The sequence below is a fragment of the Fukomys damarensis genome, unplaced genomic scaffold (assembly GCF_012274545.1).
Source record: "Fukomys damarensis isolate Sample0158 unplaced genomic scaffold, DMR_v1.0_HiC HiC_scaffold_25, whole genome shotgun sequence".
In the NCBI taxonomy this organism is placed as follows: Eukaryota; Metazoa; Chordata; class Mammalia; order Rodentia; family Bathyergidae; genus Fukomys; species Fukomys damarensis.
This window is the reverse complement of record NW_022900937.1, coordinates 2,667,360-2,690,086: the sequence shown is the minus strand read 5'-3', so window position 1 is coordinate 2,690,086 and position 22,727 is coordinate 2,667,360. Positions and strand designations below refer to the sequence as shown.

At 43.7% G+C, this 22,727-nt stretch overlaps 1 protein-coding gene across 2 annotated transcripts in view; it reads right to left on the bottom strand.

Annotated features, from left to right (window-relative positions):
- Cfi (complement factor I) overlaps positions 1-13,370 on the bottom strand; it is a 36,869-nt gene extending 23,499 nt beyond the window's left edge. The window contains exon 1 of one of the 2 annotated variants that reach the window (XM_010641521.3): positions 13,222-13,370. In XM_010641521.3, coding sequence (XP_010639823.1) covers positions 13,222-13,278 — 57 coding nt within the window. In that variant the 5' untranslated portion in view covers positions 13,279-13,370. The remainder of the gene's footprint in view (positions 1-13,221) is intronic. The other variant, XM_010641522.3, reaches the window with a different exon arrangement.
- Between the last annotated feature and the right edge of the window lie 9,357 nt (positions 13,371-22,727).

Sequence of the window (22,727 nt, the reverse complement as noted above, 5' to 3'; positions counted from 1 at the left end):
CCCCCCGCCCCCCGATTACAGCGCCCCTCCGACTGGTGCGAGGTGGAAAACTCAAAGCCCCCAGCGTGGAGCCGTCCTTCCAAATGGCGGAGGCGACTCGGAGCCCTGCAGAGCCCACTTGGGGAAGAGCTGCAGGTCTGGCTGGCCTCGGCCCCTCCCCGTCAGGTGCTCACTGGTAATTTCGCCTCCTTGGACCTGGAGCAGCTCCGCGTGTGACCCAGAGCCCTGCCCCAGACACCCCTCAGCTCATTGACCAGCGACTGCTCTCTTCAGAACAAAATGAATAGTAAGAGACCGGGAAGGGAATCAAGAGATGCGGGGGGAGAAGGGAACGGAATGGACCCAAAATACGCAAGTGTCCCGTGCGTGTACCAATTCCCCACGACGAATGACAGCGTCATGCGCTGCAGACAGTTGCTAATAAAAATTTAAAGGATTTAAAAATAGGGAATGAATGTCTACCTAATACCTCATGATAAGTTGTTCCAATTCACATGAGAACTCGATAAAGTTTTTTCTTTATTGGTTTTTAAAATCAATCTTGCTCCTTCCCAGGCTCAGGGTGTTGAGAGAAACCGTGGGAAGCGGCCGTGTGGTGTAGGCAGTGGGGTCGCCACCCATTTCGGGACTTTCTGAAACACCGGGGATGCTGTTTGGGGATCGACTATCATTTTTGCATCACAGATTAAAAAAAAAAAAATTGGCCTAGTTTCTTGATCTTGTTTCTTTTCATAATGAATGCGAGATGTCTGAAATTTTGTTTTCTTTATCTGTCATTGATTTTTATAATACAGGAAGCAGAGAAAAGTTTCAACAGATTCAAAAAGTTCCTGGAGAAGTTCCATCCCCACTCAAGCGCCCCCGGCCCACTCGGCCCACTCGGAAGCAACCACTTACCAACTAGCTCCAAGTGGTTTCCAGGGTCCGACAATGTACACGTGAGCCCCTATTTCTCTCTCTGCTCCCCCAAAACCAGGGAAATTTGTAACTAAGGACCCCACACCGAGCCCCCAAAGGGAATTAGATTGTTTCCATACTATTACAAATAATTTTATGCTGAATTCTCTACATAGTATGTATCATCTCCCACACGTGCTAAGTGTATTTTCAGATTTTCCCGGAAGTGGAATTACTGAACCCAGGGAATGAGCGGTTTTATTAGAGGAAGAAAGAGCCTCATTTTCCTCTGCAGAGGGCGCTCTAACCCCCACCCTCATCCCCCATAGAGCGCCCGCAGTTCCCACACCGGGAACTGCACAGTGCAACCTAGTTAAGGTTCTTTAATTTTTGGCAATTTGATGTGTAAAACTCCCATTGGAGTATACTTTCATTTGCATTTTCCCTTATGAATGATGTTGAAAATCTTTTAATATGCATGAATTTTAAGAGAAATTTTTATTTATTTCTCCATATGCTAGCCATAATCTTTTTGGTGTAGTTAGATTCCTTCTTTCTTCTTTTTATTTTTTCTTTCTTTTTCTTGTACTGGGAATTTAATCCAAGAACTTCACACTAAGCAATATCCCCAGCCCTTTATTAATTTTATTTTAAATTTTGAGACAGGGCCTCACTGAGTCACAAAGTAGCCCAGTCTGGGCTCGAACTTGAGCCCTTCCTGCTTCAGCCTCCCAGAGCTAGGATTATAGGTGAGCACCACCATGTCTAGCTGTTTTTCTTATTTTTTGGAAGAAGATTTTGTGCAAACATATCAAGGAAATGAGCATTTTTTGGGGGGAATATGAATTGTAGAACATTGTTAACAAAAACCAAGCCTAGTCCACAGGGCATAGATACTTTTTAAATGCTTTTCCATAACTGTTTTGCTTCCACGAAACTATTTTCAGTAAAAATCCTGAAACCCAAGGAATAAGTAGCTGTAGGAAGTGAAATAGTAAACATTTTTCTTTTTTTAAAATTCACATGTATGATCATGCTGTAAACATTTAAAAAGTTAAATACACACTACAATGCAAATAAGAAAAAAGATTAATATATTAAGTTACACTAACAATGGAAAAGGGTAAAGTTATACCTGCATATAGGTCTGTTACAGTGACGAATGATGATATTGCAGTTTAACAATAATTAAAAACATTAATAGAAAAGAACAGCAAAGTTTTTATTTTAAAGATGTTATTCCAATTTGGTAAATTGATTCCCATGTGAACTGTGGTTTAACTCAGCCAAGTAAGTATGGCACCTCTCAGTCTGCAGTTTTACGTTTTTATATTTTAGAAACAAACCCCAGTGGCCTCTGGAATGACCAGCTCGAGTAACTCAGCTTTTGTTTCTTCATCTTTACAGTCATCAGAGCAACATCTAAACTTTTGCATCTGCTACTCCAGCTCAGGAAAATGGAATGACCTGGCTTTGAAGACAGGGCCCGCAGCAGCTCAGACAGCTCAGCTCAGTGTGCTTGGTGCCCGGCTCCTAGGAGTCTGAGTGCAGGGCGTTCCATCCGCCCCCACGTACAGCATGGTGGCTGTGCAGGTTGCATCAGTTTAAAAAGTTTACATTCATACTCGCAGCGGCTGTTAACGGCTCTGTCCACTTCACCAGCTCTGGACACAGGGCTGCTTAACTTTACATGAATTAAAATCAAATTACAAGGAAGTTCTGTTTCCAGCCAAGACAGAGAAATGGGGACCAGATATACCTTCTAGCCTAAAACAATCAATGAATAAACAAAATACAGGAAGCACTGGCTTTCACGACCCAAGACACCAGGCAAGGAGGGAGACAAGCAGGCAAGCTGGCAGGTGTGGCTTTACCGCCCTGAGCAGTTGCAGGCTGTGGCCCAGGAGAAGGAGTTGGGCTGAGCCCCGGGGCTCCCCAAGAGCTGGATTTGGGGCCAGGAGTCTGAGGGAGCAGCGCAGCTGCAGTTCATGGGACAAAGAGCAGCGAAGCTCAGGGGCTCTGTGAGGCCCCTCCCGAGCCGGGCATGTGAGTGCACACCTGCAATCCCAGCTCCCTGGGAGGCTGAGGCAGGAGGGTCACAAATTTAAGCCTAATCCAGACAACTTGGTGATTTAGTGAGACCTTGTCTCAGAATGAAAAATAAGAAGGAGCTGCAGAGGTAGCTCAGTCTGAAAGCCCTGGGTTCAATCCCCAGTACAGTGGGGGCTCCTTAGAGCACGACCGAGTGTTCTGATCCTACCTGAGAAAGTTGGAGAGCAAGATCGGAAAAGATCCAGCAACCAAAGATCCAAGCAACTGAACTGTGTCCCAGAACAAAGCTTTGTGTGTTTGCAGGAAGATCAATAACAACAACAACAAAAACACGTGGCATTTGATAGAGGTAAAATTCATACTGTATGGCATAAAATTTTTAAAGATCCTAAAAATGTGAGGAAGTTGGAAAAGATGGCCCATAATAGGGAGAAAAATCAATGGAAACATAGCTAGGGTTCCAGCACAGATTTTAGAACAAGCAGGCAGAAATGGTAAAAGTCATTATTCCGTATGTTGGAAAAGTTAGACATTGGTGAGATGAAAAAGACCCAAAATGAGATTTGGGCATGAAAGCTACACTATCTGAGGTTGTCATAATACACTGTATACAATGAACAGCAGACTGGACATTGCAGAAGAAAAGATTGGCAAATCGATGTTTCAATAGAAACCACTCGGAATAAAATAGAAATACTGTGGTCTTGGCAGTGATTTTTTAAAGAACAAAAGACAAAATAGAAAAGTGGAACTACATCAAACTAAAAATCTTCAAAGCAAAGGATACAACAGCAAAATGAAGAGGAAGCATACAGAATAGGAGAAAATATTTGCAAACTTCACTTCTAATTAGAGGTTAATACCCAAAATACATGGGGAATTCAAACAATTCAACCAGAAAAATGAGTGATTGAAAATATGGGTAAAGAGTCGAATAGGGCTTTCTCCAAAGCAGACACAAAATGGCTAACAGACCGAAAAGGTGCTTAGCATTACGGTCAGCAGGGCGATGAAAATCAAAGCCCCACTAGCATGGTGATTGTCAAGTGATGAAACTCACAGATGGGACCTTTGTCCACTGTGAAAGGTGCATTGTGCGACTGCTATGAGAAGCAGAATGCGGGTTCCTTTCAACTTGAAAACAGAATCACTTATGACCCCACTTCTGGGCATATTTCCAAAGGAAATGAAGCAAGAATTCCGAAAATGTGCTTCCATGTTGATAGCAGTTTCGTTCTCCATAGCCAAGACATGGAAGCAAATTAAATACCCACCAGTAACAAGTCAAACATGATGTATACACACAGTAGAATATTTGGCCCTAAAGAATAAATACCACCATTGACAACAGTGTAGATGAGTCTAAAGGACATTCATCTAAGCGAATTAAGACAGACACAGAAAGACAAATTTTACAACATGCTACTCATGTTTGAAATCTAAAATAGGCAAACTCATAGAAACAGAATTGTGGTTGCCAAGGAATGGGGGTGGGAACAGGGAGATGCTAGACAAAGGTTGAGCGTTTGGGTTGTGCAGGATGAACAGTTCCTAGAGATCCACTGTGCAGCAGAGCCCCTTAGCACACTGTCTTGTGTCCTTAACATTTTCCAGGAGGGAGGCTTTCACTGTGTTCTCACACATACACACACACACACACACACACACACACACACACACACAGAGGTAAGTGCACAGTGAGAGGCGACTTTTCGAGATGAAGGGTGTGTTATGGCCTAGATGGTGGCAGTATTTTCACAGCTGTACACTTGTCTCCAAACTCACTGAGTTAAATGCATTAAACATGTACAACATAGCGTATGTCAATCATAACTCAATAAAGTGTTTTTAAAAATGAAAACATAGTTGCTTTAAAGACTCCTGTTAGTAAGTTCTAAGTTTGTGATTCCTCAGCGAGATTCTTCTGTGAATGGGCCAGGTTTTCTCACATCTCGTATCTTTGCGCCACAGTTTTTGGATGAAAATGGAGACTTTGAATCTTACAATGTAGTAAACCTTGAAATCGGATGTTCCTCTCTGCTCTGGGTCCATCTTTGTGGCTTGCTGTAGTCTGAAGCTGTTCAATGGCTTTTCTTAACTGCATATTTTTGAAAACTCTATTCTTTACTACCTGTGTTCTCTGAAGTGTCAGTTCCTTCCGCTTGTGTCCAGGTAGGGTTTAAGAGGAGGTGAATTCAAGGTGAGAGAGAGAAAGGGGGAAAGGGAGAAGAGAGAGGAAGAATGAAACCGATCTTCCAAAACCAAACCTCTCTTGGTCTTTGGAAACGGTTTTGACCTGGGCCCTCCTTCCGTGCGCACCAGGCACTGCAGTTCTGCCTTGGCCCTGACTTCACACTCACGCTGGGTCTGCCGCTCAGCCGGAGCCTCTGAGGCTGAGTCTGAGCAGCCCCTGGGCCGGATCCCATGCCTTTCCCTGGCTCTGGACCCCAACGTTCAGCACACAACTCTGCAGAGCGAAGTGTTCTGTCCGTGTGGCCGGTGCCTTGCCCAATCAGTAACTCTGGTACACGTGGCCATGTATTTCTCCCTCCTCGTGACTTGGCCTTCACTGCAAAGGTCCAGCTTTGGGGACACTGATTCTGGTTTGACTTCCAAAAGAAAGCTCTGGATTTGTCTTTATTGTGATGGCCCATTTGGTTACATTTGGTTTCTGAGATCCAGTTTGAGCTCAGCATAAGTAACAAGAATATACTTCTGATGGGCTGTGTCCAAATCCTGAAGCCACAAAAATTGTTAACTTTTTTCCTTTCTGTGAATCTGTAGCTGAAAACAGCCTAGTATTGGTGAACACAACCCAGTGGGCTTCGTGTGGGTCCAAGGTAACAGGTTTTTTTCTTGCAGTAGTGGGTGGCAACAATATTCTTTAGATTAAGGAGGAAAAATAGTCTGCAAACAAATCCTCAAATTATAATACAATTCTACAGTTTGATTTATTTTGCAAACAGGTAAAATATCTTAGGATGAAATATCTTGTATTCTATCTTTTATGTTACCATTCCAGAATAAGACCATGAAGACCATGAAGAGGCCATGTAAGATTATGGTCCAACAGGAGGGAAAGACAAAGAAACTTATCTTGCCTGATTCAAATGGAAAGGGGAACAACTTATTGCTGATTCAGGAAAACACTGCAATTGCAGTAGATCAGAGGATGGAGAGCCTAACGAGCATTATCTGGACTGTGCTTCAGCAGGGCTCTGAAAAGGCACTACAAGGAGAAGGAGCTTAAATAAAGCACAGGAAATGGAACAAAAACCTAGCAAGGATGCTTCAGAATTTTTAGAATTTTAGATCTACGTAGTGATCCCTAGATGTAGACCCAGAGGCAGCTGAAATTGGAAAATGAGAAATATGCCTTTCATTGGACAGAGTGCCCTGGGTATACAAAAGACCTTGCAAAAGGTAGAAGGGGGCCTAGGGATGCCAGGGTCTAGAGTGATTGAAAGTGACTTTCAGGTTTTCAACTGCAGGGGCCAGGTCTAGGAAAGAAAGGGACAATGAGGGACAAAGCACAGGCTGCTTTGCTGGTAGTTGCACTGACTCAGGGACCACCCTCGAGCTCGCTGTGAGGAAGAACCCAACTTAAGGTCAGTGGCCCTTGGCCCCAAGCACTGAATTCTACTGGAGGAGCTGCTCCAGGGAACCTATGCAGGCAGGAGGGCTCCTGGAGGAAAGGGCGCCCAACCCAAATCAGATTCCCGAAGAGCATGGAACGCAGGCAATATACCAGATGTCCCAGATGGCTGATAATGATCCCGAACCCTCTCAGGTGGAGCCCCTGAAGACTGCGACAGGGGCACACTTTGGACATTGTAATCAATATGAAGCTCACATTCTGAGTCTTGAACATTCAGCTTTCCAAACATTCTGAAACGACTGCTTTTCACAGCAGACTTAGCAGAAATCACTCCTCTAACTCATGGCTTGTCAAATGAGAAAGACATTTCCTACATGTGTCTGGATGTCCTCTCCTGTTGCTGGGATGAGTTTTGACTAAAGTAAATGCCAGACTCATCTTGGTGCCTGCATACATGGGCCTTGCAGTGCCACCAGCACAGGCTTGAGCCCTCTAAGCCGCACTGCTGAAACAAACTAAACAGCATCCTACGGAATCCGAGCTGAGGTCTTAGAAAAGTAAGACTGGTGCTCTGGGAAGATGGAAGGCCAGGACAAAGTCAGCATTGCCTGTACATTAGCGTTTGTGCAAGTTGAAAACTCAAACATGAAATAGTGCCAAATCAGGGAACAAGCTGGCTGGCTTACCCCTCATGGGCCATATTTCTTGTTTTTGTTTTTTTGGGGGGTACTGGGGATTGAATTTGGGTCCTTGTGCTTGCAAGGCAGGCAGCAGAACCGTTGAGCTAAATCCCTGGCCCCATCTGTCTTGTTTTTGACCTCACAGATCCTTGCTGGTCTCCATATAACACTCCAACTTTACTGGTGCAAAAGCCAAGTGCAAGGGAGCATTATTTTGTGCAAGACTTAAGGTTAATTAACCAGACTGTGGAAGACATCCGTCCAGTGGTACCCCAACTTTTATACTTACTTGCCACCTTGTTTGGAGGGTTTACTTGCTTCACAGTTCTGGTCTCAAGGACACATTTTTTTTTAAAAGCACAATTCTAATGTTCCTCTGAAAGCAGTCTCAGCCTTAATCCAGCCACCTGCATCCCGCTGATACTGAAGAACCTGTACATGATCATATCTAAGTAATTGAAAACATTTATCCCAGCCATCCCGAGCTAACAGTACCAGGAGAATGCAGATCATGAGCTGCTCACAGACAGGAGGGATTTTATGGACCAAGGCAGGTGAAGCTGAGCACGGAGTGGTAGCCCCTCGAGAGATAACGAGAATCAGACGTCCTTTCACCAGGACTCCTGCACAGAGGCAGGTCTTAGAGCTCAGACAAGGGTCTTCATTAGGTAAGGACGGGAATGCCAACCGTGTGTTTTCAATGGTCTACATCCATGGAACCCTTTCTCTTGTTGTTGCTGTTGGTGGTGGTGGTGCTGGGGGCTGCACCCAGGGCCTCAGGCATTCTGTGGGCATGATTTAATGACTGAGTTGTGCTCCCCACCTCATGGGGCCACTTGGAGAGAGAGGACTGCTGGCCATACGTGAAAAGAAACTGAACATGCCAAAGAAGTCTTAGGAGTATTAGAGTTGTCCTGGAGCCTAAGTAGCTGTCTATCATCCATTATTCAGTTCAGGACATAGGAATCAAACTGTTGGACATCTCGAGGAAATAATGGAGCAGATCAGGCTAGAAAGCTAGTGGCCAGGCCTAAGTTCTAAATAATGTTCCTGATTCCTGATGTGTATTTAACAAAATATCACTTCTCTGAGGACTTAGAAAGGGCCCAGGAGTGGGGATTTGAGTGGCCGCCTGACTGCTGCTAGGATGCCTACTCCAGATGGATGAAAGGGGGATGCATTTGCAGTAACAAGGTACAGTCTTTGTCTCTGGGCATCTACTGGAGAAAAAGACATATCGGAGAGATGCCACTCTCCAGTGGGTACAGAAGGACTTTCCAAAGGGCGAGTCAAAGATACATGCTATGTGCCAAAAATAACCCCCAAACAGGGCCCCACCCATAATAACAGAGTTCAATCAGAATTAGCTAAGACTGGCAAATTGACTTCCCTATGGTGCCAAGGGCCAATAGGATATCCAGGTACCTACTAGTATTTGTGAATGGTTTATAGGTTCAGAAGAGGCTTTGCTTTGTTGGTCTGAAAAGGTTATGGAGATGTTAATACCTTACTGAAAGAAGCAATTCCTAGGTTCAGGCTGCCCATATCAGTTCTAATTGACAATGGAGGGGCCTTTATGGCAAAAATAAGTAACAGGTGCCTGACACATTTGTTGGAAAATACATTTCTCAGCAACTTTCTATCTACTGGCAAAGCAGAAGAATTTGACTCATACTCTTGGCTATAGTTCAAATGTCTCCCAACAAGTGTGGAAGGCTTTGTGCCCAGACCCTGATACCACTGGGAACCATTAGGACTGGACCTGATGGGAGGAAGTTATGTCACTGGGGACATGACCTCGGGGGACATTGGACCCTGGCCCCTTCCTGTCTCTCCTCTGGCTTCCTGGTGGTCATGAGGTGGACAGGCCCCCCCAGTCATGTGGCTCCACCATGCTATACTCTGTCTCACAGGCCCAAGTAGGACTCCTCAACAATGAACCAAAACCTCGGGGAGTGCGAGACAAAATAAATCATTCTCCTTAGAAGCTCATGATCTCAGGTATTTTGTAGCAGTGAAGGAAAATGACCACACTCTTAAAAAGACTAGCTACAGTTTGTCAGGAAACTAGTTTAACTGGTGTAATGCATTACCAGTTGCTTTACTTCAGACAAGGTGGCCCCTAGAAGCAAACTTCAGCTGAACCCTCTGAAATGTGCACTCACTGGGAGCTGCTCTAACTGCGGGGCAAAGTTTGCTTTTAGAAGACTGATGTTTCCTACAGATGTTACTTTGCATCACTTCTGTCTTGGAGGCTGGGTTTCAATGACATCTTGGAAAAGCAAACGTGAGGAAGAACAGCTCCAGATTTACTGGACAGGACCGTATGAAGTGCTACTAGAGACCTGTTTCTCGGTAAAACTGAACGGAGTCAAGCCATGGATCCACCACACGGGAGTTAAATTTGTTCTGAAGAAATCATCGAGTCCACTGTGTGCCATGCACAGGAGCATTACAGGAAATGGAAATCATAGGGCAGAAGAACACACTCACTGAAATCACCCAAACTTTGCCTGACTTCAGACTCCAGACACTGACTTCTCTTGGTGGACCGAGTGAGTCCCTGATGAATTTAAGTTGCTGTTCAGAAGTCAGTTTTCTAAGGATAAGCAATGAATGATTTCTTTGATATATTGAATGTTATATTGTGCACTTCCTTTGTTAGACACTGTTTAAAGCCTACCGTGTCACCATCTCCCACATTCCTGGTCTAGGGATGAGGGTGGTCTGTGACGCTGGTACATCACCTGCCCACGGGACTCGACTACCGAATGAACAGAAACGCCTAAGCCAGATACACCCCCGGGTCCAGACAGACACAGCAGAATCGGTCACCACTCCGAGTCCTTCAAGAATGAAAGTCGGGGTTGGGAGTAGCTCCGTAGTGTGCATGAGCCCTGAGCTCCACCCCACTTTCACTATCACCACCAACAAAAACAAACAAAAGAGAAAGAAAGGTGAACAAAGACAAGGAGGGAACTACATTGAAAGAAAATCTGAATAAACCCCCCAGACTTAATCTGTTTTATCTGCTCTCAGTCAGTCGCTTTTTGTTGACTTTAAAACCCACCAGTGTCAGAGGATTAGCAGTGCCTCTGAGTTGTGGATCGTGATGGCGATATTCCACGAAGTCTGAGTGTGCACACATAGACCAGCAGGTCCGTCCTACACCTAGTCACCTTTCCCCGCTCCGCTGCCCATAAATATCTCCATACTCTGCCCTTGGGAGGCAGATTTGAGACTTGCTTTCCAATACCTACACTTGGCCACTCTGTGTCCAAAAGATTTACCTCCTCATTCTTTCGGTAATCAGCAAGTGACGCAGTTTAAACATAGGGATACATTTTTAAGCTATTTGAATACACTCAGGTTGCGTCTATAATAGATTCCATGTTTAATTCTCATTAGGTGAGTTTAAAAATTCCTCTTTCATAAAGTAAGAAGTTCTGAAAGTTTCACACACTTGATATTAATCTTTGCTATTTCTTGAACGATTGAAGACTTATTTTTGGAGGACAATTGAAAGAGGCTCTTTTTTTTCCTCGTGAAATATTATTATATGTATTTTTTTAATGTTTTTCTTCTAGGAATGAGAAGTTCTAGGACTCAGAATATTTATTTTTTGAAAATTAAGTTTACTTTTATAAGTACATTCATTTTAATAAAAATGAGTATGTTTTCTGAATTTTAAAATTTAGAAATATAAGGAATAAAAAACAAAATCATCAGGATCCAATTATCCACAGAAGCCATTTATTTGATACACACTGTATTGGTTGGCTTTGTTGCTGTCGACAGCCACAGCTTAAACCTGGCTCAGGGTTTCAGGGTTTCAGTCTACCGCCAGCTGGCTCCAAGGAAGAAACATCAGGCAGAGGGGTGTGTGGCAGACCACAGCTCCTTAGTTCAGAGTGGTAGGGAGCAGTGCAGGGGACGGCACTGGAGAGGAAGGGACAGGGACTAAACTCAGGCCCTGAGGCCACGGCTCCACGACCCACCCAGATGCTCCAGAAGTGTGACTCACTAATCTCCTAGGAGGCTCCCAGGCCGATTAAATTGACTAATCAGGTTCAACTGTCAGATATACCCTGCAAGAACTTTTAATTTTCATACATATGCAAACAGTTTATCCATTTATGCCTATGTGCTTATATATCTATGCAGATCTATGTATGTATATTTTTTTCTTTCTTTCTTTTCCCCCAGGACTCAGCACCGAACCCCAGGCCTTTGTTCTGAGCTATATCATCAACCTTTTTTTTTTCATTTAAATTTTTAAAATTTTGAGATAAGGAAAAAATTTTTTTTGAGATAAGGTCTTACTAAATTGTTAACTTGCCCAGGCTGAGCTCAAACTTACCATCCTCCTGACTCAGCATCCCAGAATACTGGGTTTACAAGCCTCCTGGGTGTGCACCTACTGGGATTACACAACTCCTGGCTTTTTTTTTCTTTATCAAAAATAAGATTGCAATAGGACTTTATGTCAATAAATACAGAATCAAGTCATTTCATTGGCTGCATAGTAGTTTACTTATGGAGATATAATCTTTAATCAATTTCTCATCGCTGAGCAATTAGTTTCTTTCTATTTTTCTATATTATAACACTATATTGATAACATTTTAGAACTTATAGGAAATAGAAAATATGCCATTCTGACTTCTTAAGTAGTTTCTTAAACATAGGTGCTTCTGTAAGACAAAATATTTCTGGAATGTCATCTCAGAACACCTTGTCCACCAAAGCTGGCCATCCTCAACGGCTACTTTAAATGTTTTAAGCATTTTTAACCGGCACAGACCCCCTGCGACCTCGTAGTCACGTGTCACTTAGTCTCAGCTTCTGCCGAGTCCACACTGTGGGTTTATCGATCCACAGGAGCCCAGCGCTTCTGCTTGCATTTGTGCTTGGTGCTTTCGCTGGCTGGAAGGGCTGGGAAGCATCACCTCTTCCTGCACAGATCAAATCTAATCTAGAGTTGCAGGTTCTGTGCAAACCCCACTTGATCCATCGTCTCTTCCTGGCCTCTCACCGCTGGGTGATTTGTCCCCGCATTAAAGTCCTTTATTTGCACCGTTTTTGGTAATCGAATGTATATAGACGGCTCCTTTCATTGATTTTGGGCTTTATGGTGGGGTAAAAGCCGTCCATAACCAGGAGAAAGCTGGACTTGGAATCGGATAGTCCCTCCGGCGGGTGACTTGTGTTAGCAGACTCTCACGGTGCAGGGCACTGTCCCGGCGCCACAGCTCCCTCTAAGCCATGGGCTGAGAGGATAAATCACTCTCCACGGTCCACGCAGGGCTGTGTCCCAGCGTTGTTTGGACATGAAATGCCCATCACTTTCAGCCCCGTGTTTAGCGAACTGGGTGAAGCCCTCAACACTGCCGCAGGTTGCTGTGCACTGAGCAAGTCTAAGGACAGCGGGACACTACTCTGTGACTTTCAGCTGTACTGAATTGCACTTTTGATTTAAGGTCTTTTCAATCTAGGACGGGTTTATCAGAACATAACTCCACTCTAAGCAAGGAATGTCTGCACAGTTCGTAACATTCCCTTCTTTTGCTTTTTCAAATGTAATTTAAACCCGGGTTAGGACTTCCTTTATATTAGTTTTCTACAACTTTACTAAAAGCTACCAAAGGCAGAGAGCAGTCCTATTATTTCCCTAGCATTATACCTCAACACACAGAAGGAACTCGGTAAATGCTTGCTGATTTAATAGAACAGTACTTCATAGGCTAGTTTAGTAAAATTATTGTCCCAGTCAATGTCTGTGCACACATACAAGCATATAGAAAGAAGTAGCCTCTTAAAACTTTTAAATCAGAATATTTATCTAGATACTTGCAATTTTTTATATAACAGTATTCTTGGTAAGTGAATTATATCATATTAAATCTAAACCATATCTGTTAAGACATTTTCTATTTTTTAATAAGCTTTAAAATATCTACTTAATATAGTTTTCCTAAAGACTGAATTACTTACCTCACAGGAACTTAAGCAGAAGCACAGAAGCAACAGAACAACCGGAGCAAGTTTCATGTTGGATGTGCTCAGGGTCCGTGTCTCCACAGCAGACTGTCTGTCCTAGGAAGTCTTCTGAAATTTAATTTTTAACCTCTGAAAAAATATTTAAAAAGAGTGAACTTCCTACAGAGCCTTGTACTTTTGAACTCTCAAGGAATTTGGCTAAAAGCCAGAGTTTTACCGTAATTTAAACAAAAAATGACCTTCCCAGTAAATAGCTGAGAGAGGCAACCAATGGGAAGGGTTTCTCCTGCAGAGGCCGATTGCCCCATTGTGCTAAGGGAACAAAGCCTCTGTTCTGTTTTCCAGGGGAGACAGATTACACGGAAGTAGGTTTTTTGTTTTTTGGTAAGGTAAAACTATATTTTTCGCTTTAAGGGTGAAGACTGCAGATGGTAAAAATAAAGGTATATCATATTGAAAACACTACTAAATATATGGAGAATTCATTATGCTGTGATTGAATTATATCTTCTGAGTACAATTACGTCTTTTACTGTAATAATTTTTAAAAAACTTAAATATTCACCATATTTTTATCGCACTGTGGAGTACTCAATAGTCTTATTATTGAAAGTATGTATACTTATTTGATGATGAATACATATATACTGTATGCGTGCTATTGCAAATAATAATAATGATGCTAACTGTGAATCAGAATTATTGCTATGAACCACAATTTTAAAAATGTTCCTCCAGCTTTGTCCACTGCTAGAGCTTAGAAGTCATGATAGTCTAGAGGCAACTACACAACACTGGGAAAAATGAGAAAGCTCTTTGGAGAAAGGGCTGGTCTCACGGCTGGGATGAGTTGGGCAGTGAGCCGTGGACGTTTGTGTCAGAGGGAGGAAGCTTCAGAGGCCGGTCAGTGACACTAACACAGGACCCAGTTTGAAGGGGCTCCCATAAGCCCAAGGTTTAGCATTTTATGAATTAAAAAGAAAAAGTTGTATGCATTGAAATAAGAATATTTTCTAAAGCAAAGAACTTCCCAGTCACTGGTTGCAGAAGGGGTGATAGGCAGAGTAAATCCCCATTTGACCTGGCGAGGGTCATCAGGAGCTGCTGAAACCGTGAGGTGAGGCGCTGGCTGGCAGGGATGACTTCATAACAGAGAGATCGGCAGTCGGTCAGAAAGAAGACACGCAGGCTCGACGTCTTTCCTCATGGACGTCCAACCTATCGTTCTTCACGGGAAGGACATAAGGAGGCTCTAGGAAGAATTCTGGGGGGAAAGTGAATCTGCACATGATCAAGTTCTCAGATTTCACTACCAGTTTATAGGGAATCCAGAGGGTTAGGGAACACGATATACACCACCCCGGGGATGCAGTCAGGGAGGCAACAGGAAGCGACAACAGAATCAATTTCTTCAAGAAAGACAGGCCGTAAAAATAGGGAGGCAGGGCTAGGGGGTGTAGCTGAATTGGGGAGTGCTTGCGTAGTGTGTGCAAGACGTGCAAAGCCATGGGTCCCTCAGTACCACATACACACACACACACACACACACACACACACACATCCACGAGAAAGGAAACTGATCCAGAATGAAAGGGAGTTTAGAGACATCCATATAATAGTGTCTGTAGGGACACGGACCTTGTTTTGACCTTCATTTGGTTGCTTCAACCATTAAAAAGTTTGAAATAACTTGGGAATAATCTACATTGACTGGATACTGCCAGGTGCTAAAACATTGTTACTTTCATTAGGTAATGGTATTATGTTTGTATTTTAAAATATCCTGTTAGAGATTTATGGATAAAATGGTGTCTGTGTTTATTATAAAATACTGTAACTAGGGCTGGGATGTAGCTCAGTGGCACCGCGCCTGTCTCACAAGCACAAAGTCAGGAGTTCACGTTGCTTCCTGTCTGTTACTTTATTTTTATTAGCATATGCCTGCAGTACCTAATTATTACATTCATGGTGGGGAGTTGGTCCAACTACCCGGTACACCGTAACTCTCTTCCCTTCCCTTCCCCGCCACCCCTGTGGTTTCCAATTTAACATCAGCTTGCTGCCGTCCTAAAATTTTCTTCTGATATAAAACTTTTCAGCCCATTTCCTAGCAGCATTTCTGTCATTCACGATATCATCTTTCCAAGTATTTCAGTTCGATTGTCTAAGTTTTCAGTAACATCGCTGAATGCGTGCCTTCTTAGGCCTTGGAGCTCATCATTAGCCTGCACTTCCGTGATGTGATAAAAAATGCAGTCGCTGCTGCTGGTGAGTGCCGTCCAGAAGGGCCGGGGTCTTCAGCACGAGTAGCTGCACACAGACCGTTAGTGACAGCGTGGGACAAGTTTCCGCTGGTGCAGTGCAGTTGTGAGCTATGGTTGAAAAAGGTGTGTTTTAAATCATGCACTATTAAAAAATGCATCAGCACAACGTTTTGTCAGTTTCACTGGAGTTGCCCTATTGTGCTACTTCAAATTCCAGGTTTTTAAGAAACATCACTGCAGGACATAAAATTGGGGTCTACGGTTGTGACCCTGAGATCAAGGCTCGGTCTTCTCAATGGTAATCATCTGGTTCTTGAAGAAGCCCACAGTCCGGATCCAGCACCAAGGGAAAGGTGATTTGTGTTTGACTTTGACAGAGTCACACTAGCTGAGTTTGTACCCAGGAATTTGAAGATGAATTCTGAGGAGTATTTGAGCATTTAGGGAATGATGTGCATCGAAAATGGCTTGTAAAATGGGCACACTATTTCACCTTCCATCATGACAACACTCTGTGTCACACAGTGCTTCTGGTTTAGCAGTTTTGGTCAGATAAAGACATTTTGTGGTCCTCATCCACCTTATTCACTGGGCCTACTAGCACCACATGACTTCTGGCTCTTCCCCACAGTCAAAACGACCATGAAATGTCAACATTTTGCATTGTTTGAGGACAGCAAGGCAGCCTCGAAGCACAACTAAATACACTCATGAAAGAAGACTTCTGGAACTGCTTCAGAAGGCGCCGAGAACAGTGGGATAAATGTGTCTGAAGTGCTCAGGAGTATTTAGAGGGATTAATGGCGGTGTGTTAAAAACAAACTAACATTCACTGCATTTTTATTGCATCACGTACACTGTCTTGTCCTTCCATCTCTTTTTTGATCTCTTTAGTCATTTGTTGACAAGTAGGATCTTAGGGGATGGGCAGAAGTTCAAAGATCAGAGAAGAGTTCAGTTCAGTTCAGCAAATACTCACTGAGCATCAAATTGATGCCAGCCACAGTGGTGGGTGCATAGAATTCAGAAGCTTATGGTCTTGTATGGGTTTCTGCAGTACCATGAGGGCAGCTCTGAGGGGTTACTAGACTTTCAGAAAATATTTTTCTTTTACATTTTTGAGCTTCCTTCTCTATAAAATGCCAGTACTTGCAGAGCTAGTGACCATGAGGCCCTGTTGGCAATTTTGCTAGAGGCTGTTCACCTGTGTGCCAATGCTCCATCAAACCATGCTCACTGATCACCATACTTAACAGGGATGGCAGAAGCCTTGGACAACTGGTGAGTGCTGAGCTGCAGAGGGAGGAGTGGCAGATGGCCAACGTCACGTCTCCCTCTTGACTTACATGTCCAGCTTCCCTGGCCTCCTCTGGCATCCGCCCCCTGAGCATATGAGTGTAGCAGGAAATCAGGGGTCAAATCTTAATGCCAGGGAAACAGTTTTATGTGCCTTGACTCACACACACCGCTGTTGCTTTGCTAATGTTGTAAACATTGCAAGCACGGAGTTTGTGGGTCAAAAATGAATTGCATTTTGGACACTTCACTTTTCTCTTGTGATTGCCATTGAGTTTGGCTTTTTATACTGAGGAAGGACATAAAATTTCACACAGAAAACTGAAATGAGGTTACAGAATTTTTTCACGCAAGGAAGCATGAGGCTTGAGACCGAGGCAGTCACCTAGGTCACTCTGACCCCAGCGCAGACTCTTTAGCTCCATAGATGTAACAAAGACCCTCAGTGAGAGACTTTTTCTTCTTATCCCAGTTCTTACCTGGAGTGTTTGATGATCAATCAATAACCAACAACAACCTGTGCCCTTCTCGCCAACCCATGGGATTGTAATGGCCACTTTCCCATAACTTCCTCCTTTGTTCTTTATCGCAGAAGTTCAGGCCCCTCAGACATTGCATGGGGAGCCCTGACTCTCAGGCTCTGACTTTCCTCCACTTGGTGATCCTCCTCATCTTAGCTGGAATAAGCTGTCATTCTCGTACTTGACGTGTGTCAACACGCCTTTCAGGTCAACCATACGTTAGTAGCACTTGTGTGTTACGAACATGACCAAGAGTCCACAGCAGTTAATTTTGAAGATGAAGTCGGAAACAGAAGAGAATTCTAAGCCTCAGTAATTGTGACAAACAATGAAGAATAGCAAGGGAGAGTTCCAAATTGTAAATGCAGGCATGGCTCCAGGAAAACTGAAAAAACACTCAACTACAAATCATAGTGAAGGAGGAGATACTTGTGAATGGGAACCCAGAATAAACTAATTTTAAGTCACCTTCAATGAAAAGGTCCAGAGAGCAAGGTGTTTAGTAGTAAAACTTTTTGGCCAGAAAAGGAAAAAGCCCCACAGTTAGTGGAAACCTCACCGGTCTAGGCTGTAGGGTTATAAAGAGTGAAATGCCAGAACGCGATGCAATAGAAGTAGAAAGGCCCCACTTTTGGAATGAGGGAAATTGGTGAGACTGCTGACGCATCACCCGAAGGCTCAACAGATCAAATCCCCTGACAACTTCTCACCCAGGGAGATGGCTCATCCGACAGGAATAACGGTAGCATTTGTGAGATTCATAAACTATGATGAAATTCAAGGAAACGTTTCTGCTGTAAAATCTGGGCCCAAATAAGCAAAATAATGATATATTTAATGCTGTCTTCATATTGGAAGGAAAAGGTATGTCTGTACTGGTAATGGTCCACCAAGGACGATTCCCTGATTGCTCCCTCCCAAAAAAGAAAATGCTAATGTGTTTACAGCACATTGCTTTCTTCCCAGAGAGATGCTGGTGTCAGATGCTTGTGGAGCTGAAATAAAGACTTCTGGATGACATTATAAAAATGGCTGCCCTTGTGAAACACAGGCCAGTTCACTCAAGAATGTGTTTTAAGGGCTGGGGATTTAGCTCAGCGGTTCCACCACCTGCCTCGCAAGCACAAGGACACCCAAATTTGATCCCCCCCCAAAAGAATGTGTTTTACGTAAACCGTGTAACCATCTCCTGCCACATGCATCAATCTTATGGCTTAGCAAAGTATTTGTTCTGGGGAGAAGCCAGCTTCCATGGCGTATAAACATTCAGGGGCTTCATAAAGGAGGCCGGCGGAGCAAGGAAGTGAGGCCTCCTGCCTGGTGCCTCAGGGATCTCAGCATGCCGGCTCAGGAGGGACCCACAGTCCTGATGAAGACTTCAGATGACTGCACAGATGGTGGACATCTGGTTTGTTTTTTTTTTTTTTCCAGTACCAGAAATTGACTCAGACCTTCACACTGATCTTCCCCCAGTCCCTCTAAACTTAGACACGGCCTCTAAGTGAGTCACTAAATTGTCCGGGCTGGGTTTGAACTTGTGATCCTCCTGCCTTGACCTCCTAGTATGCCAGGACTGATATCTTGACTACAACTTTGTGAGAAAACCTGAGCCAGAACTTCCCAGTTAGACACTCTTGAATTTCTGACCTACAGAAATTATGCAAGACAATGTTTGGTGTTTCCAACCACTAAGTGTTGGAATAATTTACCGCACAGGAAAAGAAACAACACAAATTTAAGTGCTTCAGAGTGTTGAGCAGAAGAGTGTTTCCCAGAAAACAGGCAGATTTTACCCAATGCTTTGAAGATGGAGACTGGCTGGAGAAGCTGGGCTACTTATGGACATTTTTATCATGTGAAAAAGTTGAGAAAGCATTTTCAGGGCCCTAAGAAAACCCTTTGGACTCAGAGTGATAAGACTCTAGAATTGAAATAGACATTGGTCTTTGGAAAAATCATATGGCAAAAAGAGATCTCCTGATGTTTCCACTGCTGCCTGCATTTGCGAGGAAGTATCAAAATTTTACTGAAAACCACGTGGAAGAGGTGCAGGAAAAAATTGAACCAAATTTTCCGTCTTTTTTCTTTTTCCGTCTTCGACACGATTTATGGGGCTGGATGAGGGCCGTGTCCCGGAGCCTCCTCAGCCTGAGCGCCTGAATTTGAGGGAAGGAAGAGCTTTGTGAATTTACGCCTGTGAACCCCTGGTAAAATGTTTGCCTTTTCATATGTTCTGAGTTTCTGTGAAAGAAAAGCATCCTGCTGCTCATCATAAAGGGATAAACATTTTGCCCTGCTTTTCAACTTCTTCGGGCATTAGCAGCAAAGGTAGAAGCCGTAGCAATTCAGATGAAAATGAAATCTGTGTGTGAGGTTTTCAAGCTCAGAACTGAGTGAATATACACAAAAGATAATCATCTCAAGTATTCCACAATAAATAGGTCAATGATTTTACACATTTAGGTCTATAAAAGGAAATCAACATTCATTACAATCAAACAGCAATATTTACTAGATGTAAAGGAAAAGTTGAAGTCCCCATTTGTATTGGATATTCTTTATGAGTTAATATTTTTTCTTTGTGAGTTAATGTTATTAGCCTACATGGAGTGGCCAAATAAACTGAACAAAAAAATAAAAAATAAAACAAGAGCTGGGCATGGTGGTGCACATCTGTAGTCTCAGCTACTTGGGAGGCTGAGGCAGGAGGATTTCAAGTTTGAAGCCAACCTGGGCAACTTAGCAAGAACTTTTTTTTTTTTTGTAATACAATTTTTAAAAAGGGCTGGGAATGTAGTTCAGTGATGGAGTTCTTACTTGCCATGTGTGAGGCCCTGGATTCATTCCCTATGACTCCCCCTACCCCATACACCCAAAACCAGATTCACAGAAAAGCAGTATTTTCTATTTGAAAGTAGCACAAGCGGCACAGCAATGTAAATGTACCGAATATCCTGACTTACAGCTTTAAAAAGTAGTGCAGATGACAAGCGACGCTGGTGAGAAGAGCTTTGAGATAGGCTTGATGTTGTGTGCCTGTAAGGCTGAGGCGGGAGGGTCCCTCGAGCTCATAAGTTCAAACCTGCTTGGGAAACACGGTGATATCCTGTCTTAAAACAAAACGCTGACAATGTCATTAATCGTTATATTAAAATTTTCTCATTGTGCTTGTGTGTGTGTGTGTGTGTGTGTGTGTGTGTGTGTGTGATTGCAATGCAGAGGCTCTGGTGACAGGACGCTTATTTCAAGGGTTCCTCCTGAGGAAAAACATTAAAAAGATTTGGACCAGTGGCTGGAGCTTCTCCAGCAGAAGGAAGTGTTTGACAAGGAAGAGAAAGAGAATCAGGCAGTGATGCTGGAGTGATGGGGCAGGGAGCGGTGTACCGCACAGGAGGGGAATAAAACTGCACAGAAGGCTTCAGAGATGGAGAGGTGCTACTTCAGACAGGTGCTGAGGGGAAAAGGAGCTCCCCGGGGCCCCGAGTGTGGGGCTGGCAGAGGACAATTTCAGCCAGCTCAGTATGGCATCACGTGCAGTATAGAGTGGAAAAGAAGTTAGGTCTGAAAGTATTTGGTCTGAAGTAACAAAGTCGCCCAGAATGCAAGATTTTGTAGTTCACTGCTACTATTTTGAGACAATCCAATTCTTGCAGGTGATACAGTATGCTTTAGTGTAGGAATAACACAAGGAACGGTGGCAGGGACAAGAGGGCTGTAATTGGTTGGAGAGTGTACAGAGTTACTTTAGAAGAAGTAGAAATTGCTAACTTTGGCTGGGGTAGGCACGGTGATAAAAATGGAAAGTGCTCGAAAGTTTGAATTCATGGATGAGAACGAAAGTATGACACTATCATGAGCACAGATGGAGAGTTGGAAAGATGAACAATTCAGAAAGAGGAAGATTCTTAGATGGGGAGCCTTAGGGCTTAGGATTGTGAGGATCCAGAGTTCGAGTATGTCTAACTAGCTGGGGAACTGACTTCCCTTTTCTAAATGCCAGTTCTTTACTTGTAAAATAGAGTAGTTAGCTAAAAGGTGATTAAAATTTTATTAGTACATATTTGCCATACATAAGGATCACACTCATCGTGAGGAATTTGTACCTGTAAATTATGTCTTAATTATTTTTTCCCATTTCCCACCCCTCCCTTCAATCCTTCTTCCCCTCCTCAGGTGACAGGTGGTTTTGAAGTTCAAGTTTATCAGACTGAGTTGGAAATAAGAGGGGTACCGCGTACAGACTGTAACACTGAATTTAATGTTACTGTAAATGACAGTGTAAATTAGAGGGGTGATTATGGAAAATTCTATCCCTGTATGATGTACAAAATTTAAGGTAGATTAGCCAAATTTGAATTAAAATGTATTTACCAAATTCATTTTATATACAGCTGTTAGGTACTTCTGGAGGAATCTTACATTTCAGTGTAGACGACATAAACGAATTCCTAATATTTTCCGAGTAAAGTTTAGTTTTTCAAAATCCCATTTACAGTGACTTTCTGAAATAAGGTACCAATATCTATCTCCCAGAGGCGGTAGACGGGGTCATATTTTAAGGTGGGGTCTCAGAGCATTCAAGTATGAAACAGGTAAACGAAATTTACTAAGTGAAGTCAGTCACTACCTTTATTAGGTTTGGTGGCTGTGGGACAAGGATTAAGAAGGGGGAGGAGCGTCCAGCATGGACTGATACACTGCTGAAGGTGCTCAGAGCATACTTGAAGGAATACACCATCCGGCACAAAGATTAACATGGCTTGGCTTTCTATCGTATAACACCATTTCTTTAAACACACACATGACTGCATGGGGCTTTTCCCCTCCTTAACTAACGTGACAAGACAGACAGGTACAATTCAGACCACAAGGGCGCATTGCTCAAAGATCAGCAAAAAAAAAAAAAAACCCAGGAACTGGGAAGAGCGCGGACACTGCCTTCTTCTGGCCGGTTTCAGTGGGCAGAGAACTCCTGAGAGAGGCCCGGGACCATCTTGCAGCCTGGTAAGCGAGAAAGCCCGGCCAACAGCACAACCGACTCCCGGGAGAGGAGCCGGGTCCCAGACCTCTGCGGTCTCCAGGGGCAACGCCACGCAACACTTCCGCAAACGTCATGTGCGAGGGACGCTGTGCTCACTTCCGGTGGGCCACTGGCGAGGTTGATCTAGTTTACTAGTCATAAACTAGTGAAGTTAGACAGTACCGCTTCTTTTCCGGTGTCTACGGCTGCTTAGAAAAACGTCCCTGAGGCTGCATCCGCCAGTGACTGGTTGGTTCTTGGGGCAAACCAGTTATTCGAATTTCTAATCTTTTTTAAACACTCTGTCGCTGTACGGTGGCCGGCGAGGTCCAGCGCGGCGGAAGTGCCCGCGAGTGGGTGTGCCCGTCAGGTCTCGGCGGCGCACGTGGCGAGGGTGAG